Source organism: Bison bison, unplaced genomic scaffold (genome assembly GCF_000754665.1).
Source record: "Bison bison bison isolate TAMUID 2011002044 unplaced genomic scaffold, Bison_UMD1.0 scf7180017864456, whole genome shotgun sequence".
NCBI classification, from domain to species: domain Eukaryota; kingdom Metazoa; phylum Chordata; class Mammalia; order Artiodactyla; family Bovidae; genus Bison; species Bison bison.
In genome coordinates this window covers 7918312-7932412 of record NW_011495018.1, presented here as the reverse complement: position 1 = coordinate 7932412, position 14101 = coordinate 7918312, and the positions used below count along the sequence as shown (strand labels likewise).

General features: G+C 43.0%; 1 protein-coding gene across 1 annotated transcript in view; it reads right to left on the bottom strand.

The window, feature by feature from the left end:
* Window positions 1-14101, bottom strand: part of CPXM2 (carboxypeptidase X (M14 family), member 2) — a 206882-nt gene that overhangs the window by 41378 nt on the left and 151403 nt on the right. The window contains exons 9-10 of the mRNA XM_010859573.1: window positions 1804-1888; window positions 671-821 (exon numbers count right to left, since the gene is read on the bottom strand). Of these exons, the coding sequence (XP_010857875.1) occupies window positions 671-821; window positions 1804-1888 (236 nt within the window). The remainder of the gene's footprint in view (window positions 1-670; window positions 822-1803; window positions 1889-14101) is intronic.

Genomic DNA, 14101 nt, shown 5'->3' with positions numbered 1-14101 from the left:
CCGACAGAGCTGCAAGCCAGACCGGATTAGCTTGTCCAGAGCAGACACCAGCAAAGCTCCACATGCAAAAAGCGCATGTTAATTCAAGCCCTTTATTTCCTTCCATCCTGGGGTTACACCCAACTCCATCATGTGAAAACAGGGAAAGGGGAACACAAGCCAAAGGAACAAGCACCCAAAGATTCAGGCAACCAAGTGGAGCTACTTAAACAGAAAGAGGCTTCACTATGTAAGCAGAGCGAGACTATGTACACGGTCAAGTTTGAAACTAAGTTCCGCCACGTCCTGTAACCAGTGTGGCAAGAGCACTCAAGGGCAACTAAACACGTTACCAAAAACATTTTATGTAATTTTTTGCCTGCTTCTGAGCAGCAGCACTGGGTGAATTTTCAATCTTGAAATAAGCATCATCTTAAAGTCCCAGTGGGCAAAACCACAGCTGGCATGTTACCTTAATACCCCAAATGCTCAGAGTGTTTCTGAGTGTTGTTCTAGGAGATTTTCGTTTTCTTTTTGTTTACCTGTGTTTTCTAAATATTCTGCAATAGATGTGGTAATTTTCTTAGATGAGAAAAAGACTGTGTGGCTTATTTTTATTCACGTTGCTGGCTAAGCACCTGTCTTCCACCGGCGTTCCCTCCCTGCAGGAAGCACAGAAGGGCAGACCCACCTGGCAACGGGCAGCCAAGGATCTCCATCCTCATGCAGATGCTCCCATTATCGAACCAGGACTGGGGGTTTATGCGGATGTAGCGTGCCACCATGGGGACGGGCAGCTCGTTCAGTACAGGGATCTCCTTTTCACTGTTTCCTTCAAATATCTATTTATGCACAAGGGGGAAAAGGAGACTCTTTTAGAGCTTGATTATCAAGTCATGAAAGAGTCAGTAATTCACTCAGTCCGCAAGATTTCATTAAGGCACATCTAAATGTGAGGTCGGCATTTGGTGGGGGGGATGGGGAGGAGAAATGGATCAGGCCTGGACCCTGCCCTCAGGAAGCACCCATCTAACGGGGGCGGAGCTGGGAGGAGGAGGACGGTTAAACTTAGACATCGTAGGTGAAATCTATTGGTGTCATGGCAGAGAGACAGCCACAGAGCTTTGGGATTTCTGAAGAAGGAAAGGACCAGGTGAAGCTTTGGGGATTAGATGCCATTTGAACTGGCCTTGAAGGAAAACTCGAGATGCAGGAACGGGAGGGATGCTAGAGAAAAGGAAGTGATGGCTGGAGGAGCTCAGACATTGGATTCAGCGGAAGAGCAGCCACCTCACTTTTACTGGAACACAGAGGAGTGGGTACAAGTCGGGGGTGGGGCTGAGAATGGGAACGAAGGCCAAAACAGAGGCTGCAGGCAGGCTGTGGGAGGCACTGCACCGTGATAGGAACTCGCACTTGAGAACCCGAGGAAGAGGGCAACAGGGTCAGAACTGGCTAGCTTGGAGGGAGGCATGGAGCTGAAAGGCCAGGTAAGTAAAGTAAGTTCAGGAACTATTTTAACTGAAGAGCCGTGTGGGCACCAACATAGCCCACATCCCACTGGTCTTCCAGGGCTGACCTGTGACCTGCGGAAGATACCACATCGCAGCAACTCTGACTTTTACACGAGCCCTGAATGTGGACCCCGTGGTTCTGAGCATCAGGACATGGAAAGAGGGGTCAGCATCCATCACTCTGGATGGTTGGTTTGAGTTGGCACAGAATCAGCCAACATCCAGGTGCAAATGCTGGCTGGGTGTCCACCGCCTCTCTCTGGAGAACCCTGACAGCCAGATCCCCAGGGCATGGTTAGAGGGGACTCACCATGTCTCCAGATCCATTCTTAACAGTGACCCATGTATGGCTGTCATTGCTCACCATGACCTTATAGGAGGTCACCCAGTCACTCCTAAGGAAAAATAAAACATCATTGGGACTACGCGCTTAAGAAAGTTTCCTTCTTCCACATAGAGGTTCAGCAATAGGCAAAAGGGGTCCCAGAGGTGGACAGCGTGGGGTCACAGCCTGGCCCAACTCTCACCCTCCCTGTGGCCTTGGCTAGTTAAGTGACACATCTGTGCTACAGTTTATTCACCCATGAAATGGGAATCATAAAAGCACCAAGCTTAAAATATTAATGTAAGCAGTAAATGCTTTCATACCCTTTAAACACTTAGGACAATGCCTGGCCCCCAATAAACATTAAAAGTCTGTCACGCACATAAAGATTGACAGATACTTGCTTGTTTGTTTATATGGAACACTGACATCACACGTAGTAGCAGAGTTCCACATGGAAAAGTAATCTCAGTAAAAGTGGAAAAGTCAGTCTACAAACATCGTTTGGAAAACTGATTTGGGAATGTAACAAATGAGATCCCACCAGCCACAAACACAGCAGCCTGAGTCTCTGAGAGATAGTAGGTTTCTCCTTGGCTGTCAGAGCCGGGCAGACAAGTCCCTGACCCCACCTCCAGCAATAATCCAGAGATATCCAGGCCCCAGGCCAGATCCCTGTCACCACATCCTACTGCACAGAAATTACTGAGGGAAAAAGAGCCAAAATATGACTTCCCAGTGTGGAGGTCAATGTGGTAGGCTAGGCAAAAAAAAAAAAAAAAAAGACTTTTTCCCCCTTTGCCTCAGTTTTTTATAGCATCATTTATTAAAGCAATGGAGGAAAGTCTTCCCGAGCATCTTCCTTTTTAAATTTTTAAAATATTGGAACTAAAAGCACCAAAGGACTAATCTCTTAGAACATTCCACCAGCTGAAGCATTTGGAATCCTTGTTTTCTGACTGTGAAATCTCCTTGGACTCAGGATCCAGATAGATCGCAAGAAGGTTCCCCTTGTCAGGCTCCTCTGTCCATGGGATTCTCCAGGCAAGAATACTGGAGTGGGTTGCCATTCTTTTCTCCAGGGGATCTTCCTGACTCAGGGATCTAACCCTGTTCCTGCACTGCAGGCAAATCTTTACCATCTGAGCTACCAGGGAAACCCAAAAGTTATTATTCTTAGGTGCTTTTATACGAGCTTGGGAACCAATCTTCAGCTGAACCTTCTCCCTTCTTCTTTCACCTGCCCACCAGCTTTGTGTGAGTACCTGCTGGAAGCCAGGATTTATCAAGCAGCACGCTCCTCCTAGGGAGGTTAAGGACTTGGGCCCATGTCTGTGTGGGCCCAATAAGGGCCCAATAAGCAACCCTTCTGAAAGGCACTTCAGCAAGTGCTCAGATCCTTTGCACTGGGAAATTATCTTCACCCCAAATAGCAACCTGTTTCCCACATTCAAATCATTCTCCAATGGCTTGCATCCTTAGTTCCTTGGCCATCTGTTTTTCTGCTGATCACGCCCCATGGCGATCCCGCCAGGCAGGCGGCAGAAGTAAGGGGTGTATCCTGCACAGTGGAGATGATGAATTCAGGAAGCCTCTCAAAAGAAGCTGGGCTTCCCAGGTGGCACAGCAGTCAAGAATCCGCCTGCCAATGCAGGAAACACAAGAAATACGTGCTCAATCCCTGGGTCAGGAAGGTCTCCTGGAGAAGGAAATGGCAACCCACTCTGGTATTCTTGCCTGGGAAATCCTATGGACAGAGGAGGCTGGTGGGCTACAGTCCATGGGGTTGCAAAGAGTCAGACACAACGGAGCATGCTCAAAAGAAGCACATGAACAAAAAGAGAGGTATGGAAAGAAAAATTCAAACAAGTTCTCCAAAGAAAAGGAGGGAGAGAAAAAAAAACAAAGGTTGAAAACCAAAGAACAATTTCTCAAACTTAATGAAAAGAAAAAATAAACACGAACCAATTCAACACTTGCGTTCGGAGGGTGATTAATTCAACACTTGCGTTCGGAGGGTGATTAATTGCGTATGTGGTTCAGCCCTCTCTTCTGACCCGCAGACCTGCACCGTGTCCTCCTGCCTATCCGACCCTCCACTTAACGTCTCAGCCACGGCCAAACTGAACCTGCGCTCAAACCAACTGATTCACTTCGTCCACTCTGTGCCCCGACTGGGGAGCCCTTGCCCCAGGAAAACATTGCCAGCCACCCAGGGCAACAAAATCCCAGAGTCCTCTTGGTTCCCCACCCTCCCTTTCTCCCTGATAGTGTATTCATCACCAGGTTTTGTCAATTTTACCTCCCAGAGCTTTCTAGAACCTCCCACTTCCCGCAGCTCCACTGCACCATCCAGCCCTTCTCTCCAGCCAGGACTACTGCTGCTGCCTCCAAACAGTCTTGTAAATTTTAAACTGCCCTCCAGTCTATCCTGCAGTCAGAGGCTTACTTTTTCTAATGAAATATTACCACGTCACCCCCTGCTTAAAGTATCACTCTTATCTTAGCATTAAGACCAAATTGCTCACTGTATTCTACAAAACCCTTGCTTACCTCTTGTTTTCCACGCCTTTCTCTCAATCCCTGATACCGATTACACTCTCTCTTGCCTCAGGGCCTTGGCACACACTGTTGCATTTGTCTGGACTCCTCCTGTCCTGTCCCCTGTCTGCCTCTAAACTATTAGGATTCAGTTCAAAATATGAATTTCAGTTGTGATTTCTTCTTTGACCATGAACTATCTAAGAGTACAATTTTAAATTTCCAGGTACTAGAGGTTTTCCGGTTATCTATTTACTGCTGGTTTCTAGTTTAATTTCATTGTGAACAGAGAACATACTTTGAATCATGTTGATCCTTTGTTGAGACCTCCTTTATGGCTCAGCATGTAGTCAGCTTTGGCTAATGTTCTATGTGCACTAAAACTCACTGCAGTTCTGTGATTGCCGTGTGCAATGTTCCACACATATAATTTTGAACAAATGTTGGGCTTTCCTGGTGGCTCCCTGGTAAAGAATCCGCCTCTGATGCAGGAGAGGCATGAGACATGGGTTTGATCCCTGGGCCGGGAAGATCTCCCATAGGAGGGCACGGTAACCACTCCAACACTCTTGCCTAGAGAATATTATGGACAGAGGAGCCTGCTGGGCTACGGCCTCTAGGGTCGCCAAGAGTAGACACGACTAAAGCAACTGAGCGCGAGCACGATTAACTATGTTGTTCAGGTCTTCTGCATCCGTGATTTTTTGTCTGCTTTTTCTAACAGTTATGGAAAGAAGTGTGTAAAAAAGATGCCAAACTGGCTGTGAGTTTATCTGTTTCTGCTAGTTCTCCCACTTTTGCTACATACACTATGAGGCTATGCTGTTGAGCACATACAGATTTGAGGTTGTGATATATTTTTTGTAGATTGACTTTTATGATTATGAAATATGCTTTTTAAATCTCTATCAATGCCTCTTGCCTTACAGTCATTTTGTGTAATAGTAGGAGAGCTAACCATGCTTTGTTTTGGTTAAGATTGATATATTTCTTAATTCTTTACTTTTAACCTCTGACATAGTTTAAATTTAAACTCTTTAAACTGTGTCTCTCATGAATTTTTTTCTTAGGTACAGTATGATAATATTATTCTTCTATTGGATAATATAGTTCATTTAAATGTAATTAGTATTATATTTAGATTTATATTTACCACCTTACTATTTCTTTTGTAAGAAGAAATTTGTATTTTGTAATGAAATAGATTTCATTTTCCTTTTTGAATTTTCATTTTATGATCAAATATTCTTACTATTCCATTTTTTTCTTTATTAATTTACTAGTTAAATATTCACACTATTCTTTTCGTAACTAACCTAGAGATTACACATGTATCCTTGAATTAGTAGTCTTATTCAAATTTTAATTTCTAACACTTTCATGATAATACCAGAACCATACAATAATTTAAGTCCATTAATCCCTCTGCTTTTTGCATGATTTCAGAATTTATTTTTAATTCTATAAATTCTTTAAATTTTCTAAGATATTTACTACTCCTGCTTTGTATCATTAGTAATTGTAAACCTACTTATTTAACCTTTCTGCTAGCCTTCATTCATTTTTGCATTTTCATATTTCCATCTGGGAAAATATTCTTTCTGCTTGAAGAACATCCTTTGATATCCCTTTTAAAGCTGATACATTGGCAATAAGTTTTTAGGTTTTTATTGTCTGAATCAGCTTCGTCTCACCTTCATTTTTGAATGATATTTTTTTCTGGGAATTCTAGGTTGACGTTTTCTTTCAGTACTTTAAAATATTTGATTTCTTTTTTTTTATTTCATTAGCTTCTGAGGCATTGCTTCATTTGCACGCACACATTTTGAAACTACTGCTGTGACATTTAGTAAAAGTACAATGAGAGTGGGAGTGGAGAAATGAGCATGAACCATTTTAGCTTAAATCCGGCTTTGTTGTTTACTAACTACATACACTTGGCAAGCTGCCTAATCTTTCCAAAAATAATAAGGCTACCTACCAGGAAGTTATATATTTATATATTCATTTATACGCTGAGAGAGGCTATACTACATTGATTAAGGCCTCAGGCTTTGAGGTCAAGAAGCCCAAACCAAACTCCTAGTCCTTCCACTTAGCAACTGTGACCTGCATGAGAGTCATGTGATCTCTGAGGCCCAGCTGCAAGGCGACTGGAAGGTCACTCTACGCCTTTGCACAGTGAGTAAGGGATGAATGAGGTAATGCATGTCAAGTCCAAGGCAACTGGAAGGTCACTCTACGCCTTTGCACAGTGAGTGAGGGATGAATGAGGTAATGCATGTAGAGTCCAAGCACAGCGCCTGGAACATAATAACTGCTCCATAAATCCGAGCTCTTCATATGAACAATGTATCATAATTAATATACTGCCCAATGCTATGCCAGCATCTAGGACTATCAATTGAACTGTAAACGTAACTCAGATGCTCCCTTCAGACACTTTCAGAGAACCACTGATATCCAAGCCTAACCCTTCAGGCCCTAGTAATGATAATAATCGGGGCTGTCACAGCTATAAAAAAAAAATTAAGAATTAATTACTTTTAAATTAAATTTAAGAAAGTTGATAGTCCAGGGTAATAGAAGAGAAAGACTTGCCAATCAGTAATGCTGGGGTGTGGAAAAGGAAACAGCAACCCACTCCAGTGTTCTTGCCTGGAGAATCCCAGGGATGGCGGAGCCTGGCGGGCTGCTATCTATTGGGTTGCGCAGAGTCGGACACGACTGAAGCGACTTAGCAGCAGCAGCAGCAGCAGCAGCAATGCTGGGGTGGGATTGATTTGTGTCTAAAAGTTCTATCTGCCCGAAAAGATTAAGACAACGTGGAATGTGTTAAATCCTGTTTCTAACCCTGCAGCTACTACACTGCCAATACAATTCCAGCCTCTGAACTACAAAGACAAAGCCTGCACGATTTATTTACTCAAGATGTTTACAGGTTAATGAGGCAGAAGGGGAAGTAAACTAGAAATTTCAAGAGACTATGATTAAGTGCTGTGATGAGGTGAGTGCAGGAAGTTGTGGCAGGGCAGAGAAAGGGTGTGCAGCCCAGAGGAATGAAGGAGGCAGGGCGTAGGTTAATGAAAGCAACATACTCCTTATCGAAGGTAAAAGTCACATATTTCATCCTTTGTGACAGACACATCCATGCGATTAGAGATACAGCTTTAAAAATCAGAGCTATAATGCCCAGTGCTTCCTGGTCTCCTAATCCATGGGGAAGGCTTGAAATTCACAGCACTTTGTGGCTTCTTTCCAGTTCCCTCAGAGAGGTTTTCCACATCACAGAACCACCTTGACATTTAATTCTCTGTGACTGGAGATTTCAACTACAAGCAAAGCAGCCCAAGTAAAGAAGGGTTTAATGTCAAAGACTTCCCGCTACAGAAAGACTGAGAAGCCACGCTGACTCTCCTTTGGGCTCCAGCCACCTCCCTCACTTAGAATAGAAATAAAAAAAAACAACGCCCCTCCCCCCAAATCCTATCCTTATATGAGATTCCCACCAAACCAGCCTTCCTTCAGATCAGGAAACAGGAGGTGGGCTACAAAGGAAAAAAACTGGAACACATTCAGATAATTAACTTGATGTTAATTTGGTTGAAATAAAAGCCAAGAACGTCCATCATCTAAATACTTACACAGCTTTCTACTTCAGTACAACTAGCTGCTGGTTACGTTAAAACAACTGAATGTTTTAAAACATCAGAGTGCTAGAAAGCAAGTCAAGGAAATCTCTAAGGGGGAAAAACAAAAACAAAAAAAGATCTGTGAACTGAAAAAAAAACATGAACAGTAAGCAAAGAAAAAGAGCAGAGTTGCCCCAAAGAAAAATGGATATAGCAGTGCTGGAATCAAAACAGTAAGCCTGGGGACAACAAAAGACAGGAACGCTGATTCAGGGACTTTTTCCCAGGCTCTCAAAGGGGGCTGAAATGGCTTCAAAACATTAGCATCCACCTGGCTCCCCAAAGAAGCACCCATGAATCCTCTCTAAAGAAAAGAATCTTCAATTTAGGTTCTCAACAATTTCACTAAGTTCCATTACATAGACACTCACAATTAAAAAATATATATATATATATCATTATATATATCATTATATATATCATTAAACACACAAGAAAACATCCTCCATGGGAAGGAAGTAACAGAAGCAAGAAGCAAAATATTCAGATCCCAATGAATTTACCTATCTACAAAGAAAACTCAAAAGAAGCTAGAAAAGTTATTAGATCTGATAAGAGAGTTCAGCAAGATGACTGGACATAAGGCAACTATACAAAAATTGACCACAGCTCTATACATCAGCAGCCAAAAATAAAGTACCTAGAAATAAAATAAACAAAAGATGTACAGGGCATGTGTGGAGAAAACTTTATTGAAAGACATTTTAAAAGACATAAATAAGTGGAGATTTATATACTATGCCCATGAAGAGAAAAGTATGTCAATTCTAAGCAAAACATCCCAATAGTATAGTAGAGAAACTTTGACAAATTGATACTAAAATTTACATGGAAGAAAATAATCAAGACTCTTTATAGGAAAAAGAAACAGGGTGAGTGGGAATTGCCCTATTAAGATATTAGGATTTATTTTAAAGTTTTAGTAATTAAGACACATTATAAATGGAACAAAACTGAGAGTCCAGAAACAGACCCATTCCTTGACAGAGATGTCATATATCAATGGGAAATGTGAAAGTGAAAATCACTCATTCGTGTCTGACTCTTTGCAACCCCATGGACTATTGAGTCCATGCAATTTTCCAGGCCAGAACACTGGAGTGGGTAGCCTTTCCCTTCTCCAGGAGATCTTCCCAATGCAGGGATCAAACCCAGGTCTCCTGCATTGCAGGCAGATTCTTTTCCAGCTGAGCCCTAAGGGAAGCCTAAGAACACCGGAGTGGGTAGCCTATCCCTTCTCCAGGGGATCTTCCCGACCCAGGAATTGAACCAGGGTCTCCTGCACTGCAGGTGGATTCTTTACCAACTGAGCTATCAGAGAAGCAATGGGAAATAAACTATTACAAAACCTGTCTGAAGGCAACTGGGCTATTAATATAAAAAGAAGTTGAAATTGGACTGATATTTCACATCTTTTACAAAAATCATAACCAGAAGTATCAACTATTAAATGTGAGAAGCAAAACTTTAAAAAATTAAAGAACATATGGGAGAATCACTTTGTAACCATGAGGTATGAAAGGATTTTCTACATGATACAATATAATCATAAAATACAAGCAAATTGAACTAACTAAAAATAAAAATTTTTTACTTTTCAAGAGACATCATAAAGAAACCAGTAACAGAAATCTTAAGCTGGGAGAATATACTTTGACACATTTAATTAACAAAAGGATTAGTATTCAGAATATGTATTTTTTAACTCTATAAAACAATGAGACAAAGGAAAAAAAACAACATAAACAGCAAGCAACATGGTAGGTATTTCACAGTAAAGGTAACAAAAAAGCAAGTAAATATGGGAAAAGAAGTTCAACCCTATTAGTAATTAGGGAAATGAAAGTTAGGACGACAAGGGAAGATACTGCTTTATATTGAAAAGACAATGCTTATATTGAAGATTTAGGAGAACAGCAATACCAAAATGCTGGTGAGAATGTAGAACAACAGGAACTCTAAAACACGACTGGAGAAGGAGAGGCTACTTGGGCAAGCACTCTGGAAAATGACTTGTCCTTATTCCATTAAACTCAACATTTACACACTTTCCACCTCAGCAGTTCTACTCCAAGTACATACCACGAAGCTGCCCTCGTACATGTGCTCCAAGAGATATATACAAGAATGTTAACAGCAATATTATTTTTAGGACCAAAAAAATGTATAATAAAATAATAAAAAAAACTGAAACGGGAACAATCCAATCTCCGTGAAGGAGAGTGGATAAATGGTGGCATATGGTCCATCCTAAAGAAAATCAGCCCTGAATATTCATTGGAAGGACTGATGCTGAAGCTTCAATACTTTGGCCACATGATGTGAAGAGATGACTCACTGGAAAAGTCAATCATCATTTTCCTGATGCTGGAAAAGACTGAACACAAACAGAGAAAGGGTGGCAGAGGATGAGACGGCTGGAGAGCATCACTGACTCAGTGGACATGGATTTCAGTGAACTCCAGGAGATGGTGGAGGACGGGAAAGCCTGGCCTGCTGCAGTCTATGGGGTCCCAAAAAGTCAGACATGACTTAGTGACTGAACAGGAACAACAAATTTACAAGGTCAAACACAGAACAAATTAACGAACTACAGTCATAGGCAACATGAATGACCCTCTGAAGCATAAGTTTGGGGGGAAGACAAGTTTAAAAAGCTAAATAAAGAACAAAATCATTTTTATATATCCCCCCAAAAGAAAACTGTTTGCATGTGTGATACATGATAAGACTTTTTTAAAAGGTAAGGGGATAATAGATAAATAATAAAGAGAACAGTTTTACTTCTGGGAAGAAGCATCTAGGCAGGATGAGGAAAGAGCACATAAATAGTTTCAATAGTATTGGCAATGTTCCAGTTCCTCAGGTGTGCAGTGGGTTTGTGACTGTTGGTTTTATTATGATGAAAATGAAATGTTAGTCGCTCAGTCATCTGACTCTTTGTGATCCCACAGACTGTAGCCCACCAGCCTCCTCTGTCCATGGGATTCTCCAGGCAAGAATACTGGAGTGGGTTTCCATTCCCTTCTCCAGGGGATCTTCCTGACCCAAGGATCAAAGCCAGGTGTCCTGCATTGCAGGCAGACTATTTACTGTCTGAGCCACCAGCTGCTGCTGCTGCTAAGTCCCCATAGATGGCTGCCCACCAGGCTCCCCCGTCCCTGGGATTCTCCAGGCAACACCAGGGAAGCCCTTTATTATGATTCCACCTTAAGTAGTAGGGGCTTCCCAGGTGGCACTAGTGGTAAAGAACCCACCTACCAAGAGACATGGGATTCCTAAGTCAGGAAGACCCCCTGGAGGAGAGCATGGCAGCCCACTCCAGTATTCTTGCCTGGAAAATCCCATGGACAGAGGAGCCTGGTGGGCTACAGTCCATAGGGTCGCAGAGTCAGACACAACTGAAGCGACTGAGCATGCACGGATCTTAAGTATACATTACATCAAAGCTTTTGTATCCATCAAACATTACACAATGAGAAAGACAAAATATTTATTTGAATGTTATGGGCTAAGCTTCTGCACAGGAAAATAGCCCAATCATCTCTTGGGACAGGATGTAGGTGAAGATGCTACATTCACCCTTGAAAACATATTTCAAGGAAAAAACAAAAATACTTGCCCTGGTAATTTCCTATAAGGGGCTTCCCTGGTGGCTCAGTGTTAAAGAATCCACCTACCAAGGCAAGAGACACAAGATCCCCTGGAGAGGGAAATGATAACCCACTCCAGTATTCTTGCCTGGGAAATCCTATGGACAGAGGTGCTTGGGCTGCAGTCCACAGGATTGCAAGACTCGAACACGACTTAGCAACTAAACCATTGCCACCAACTTTTTATAAATATACAGTTTTCCTCTTCTTTGAAAGAGCAACTATACTAACACTTCCTAATAATAACTCGTACGCCCCCAGCCTTCAGTTTACAAACTGTTTCCACACACGTGGCCTTACTGTATCTCAGAAGAACAAGTCGAGTGTCTCAGCAAGGATGTGGCTGTCAAGTGGGAGGAAAGGGTCAGATTATGTTCATTCCTGCTCCTTCATCCTGGAAGCTCCAGTCTCCCATTCTTTGGTTTTCGTCATACTCCTCTTTTCCCTTGGCTCTGGGTGCAGAATTTTAGTACCCCCAGATCAATCACCAACCTGATCTCACCTGATCTCATGAGTCCTTCCCAACATCTTTCACTTTGCTTCCAAGAAACACGGAATGCAGTCAGAGAGCAGATCAGCATCATCACTATCCTCTAACAACTGTCATTTGTGAAGACTAAATGAGCTCGCGTATAGATATGCATCAACTCCGGTGCTCAGGAACATAGCAGATGTACTGGAAGTATAATCCCATCCTCTTTTGAACCTCCTGATAAAAATAATAGGACCTGACAAGGAATGTTAGGTACCAAATTGGAACAGATATGTCTGGATGATGGACTGCAAGTAACAGGATATAAAGCTTTCCAAGTAGTCTGGAACTTTGGTTTCTGCCCAGAGCAGGCCAAGTCTCTCTAGCTTGCAAAGCTCTGTATTCTGGCCAGTACAAACATGCCCACTCACACCATGCATACACACACACACACACACACATGTCTAATAGACCCACAATTATCACATGAATCAAAGGATCCATGTTCACTCTGAAATGTCTGCTCCCAAGTCCCCCTGCTTTGGGCTTTATGCTCACTGGACTCTCATTTTGACCTCTAGACTTTGAGAGTTATGTCAGTTTCCTATGGCTGCTGTAATAAATTACCACATTTATTAACTTAAGACCACAGAAATATACTATTGCACAGTTCTGCAAACTACAGGTCTCACTGGTCTAAGGTCAAGGTGTTAGCAGGGCTGGTTCCTGCCTGGAGGCTCTAGGGAAGGACTTTTGTGTCCTCGTCTGTGTCAGGTTCTAGAGGCGCCCACTTTCCTCTGCTGGTGGTCCCCTTGCTCCATCTTTGAAGCCAGTGGTGTTGCATCTCTGTAATCACTGTCTTCTGTAGTCACATCTCCTCTGGCCACAGTTGGAAAAGGTTGAAGGCAGGCAGGAGGAGAAAGGGCCAACAGAGGATGAGATGGTTGGACGGCATCACTGACTCGAGGCACATGAGTTTGAGTAAACTCCGGGAGTTGGTGATGGACAGGGAGGCCTGTTGTGCTGCAGTCCATGGGGTCGCAAAGAGTTGGACATGACTGAGCGACTGAAATGAACCCATATTTTGCTCGGGCCATGTGAATAGCCCAGAACACTTTCTCCATCTTGAAGTCCTTGACTTAATCACATCTGCAAAGTCCCTTTTGCCATGAAAGGTAAGAGATTCACAGGTCCCAGGATCAGAACATGGACATCTGGTGGGGGGAAACCTGCTCACCATGAGGGCCCCACTTGGATTGTAGCTCCATTCTTAGACTCATTCCAATCCTTTCTCTCTTCCCCAGGATTGTGGGTCCAGGCTTGTTTTATGCCAACAGGATAAAATAACGGTTCCCTAGCTGCATTCAATGAATGGGAAGCTCAGGGCTTAGCCAGAAAACTACAGCCACAGAAATCTAAGTCATCCTGCCCATCTCAAAACATCAGTCTCTCTCCCAAGGTGGAATCAGAATTCAAATCAACACTCAGGAAATTACTTCCCATCTGACAAATCAATGTTTAACTTCATGGTTCACTTACCAGAGATGAGTTTCCTGGTATTTCTCAAAACATTCGGTTCCTTCTATGGGATGTTGGAAGCCATGTGCCAGAAACACGCATGCTCTGTTCTTTACCCATCATGAGCCCAACTAGCAAGAACAAGCAGGTCATCGTATTGGCACTGGAGGCTTCTGGAAACGCTTTCAATTCCAGCCCAAGACCCGATATGCTCTTCTGAGCACTCCACCCACCACATGGGTGGACCCCCACTACTCTGGGGAATGCCAACAGGCCCTGGGCAGTGCAGTGCACCAACTGTATGTGTCTGGGAAGAGACCTCAAGTCTGCACATACAGCAGTGGTTCTCAGTGGGGGGTGATTCTGCTCCCCGGGGGGCATTTGGCAAGGTCAGAGACATTCCTGAG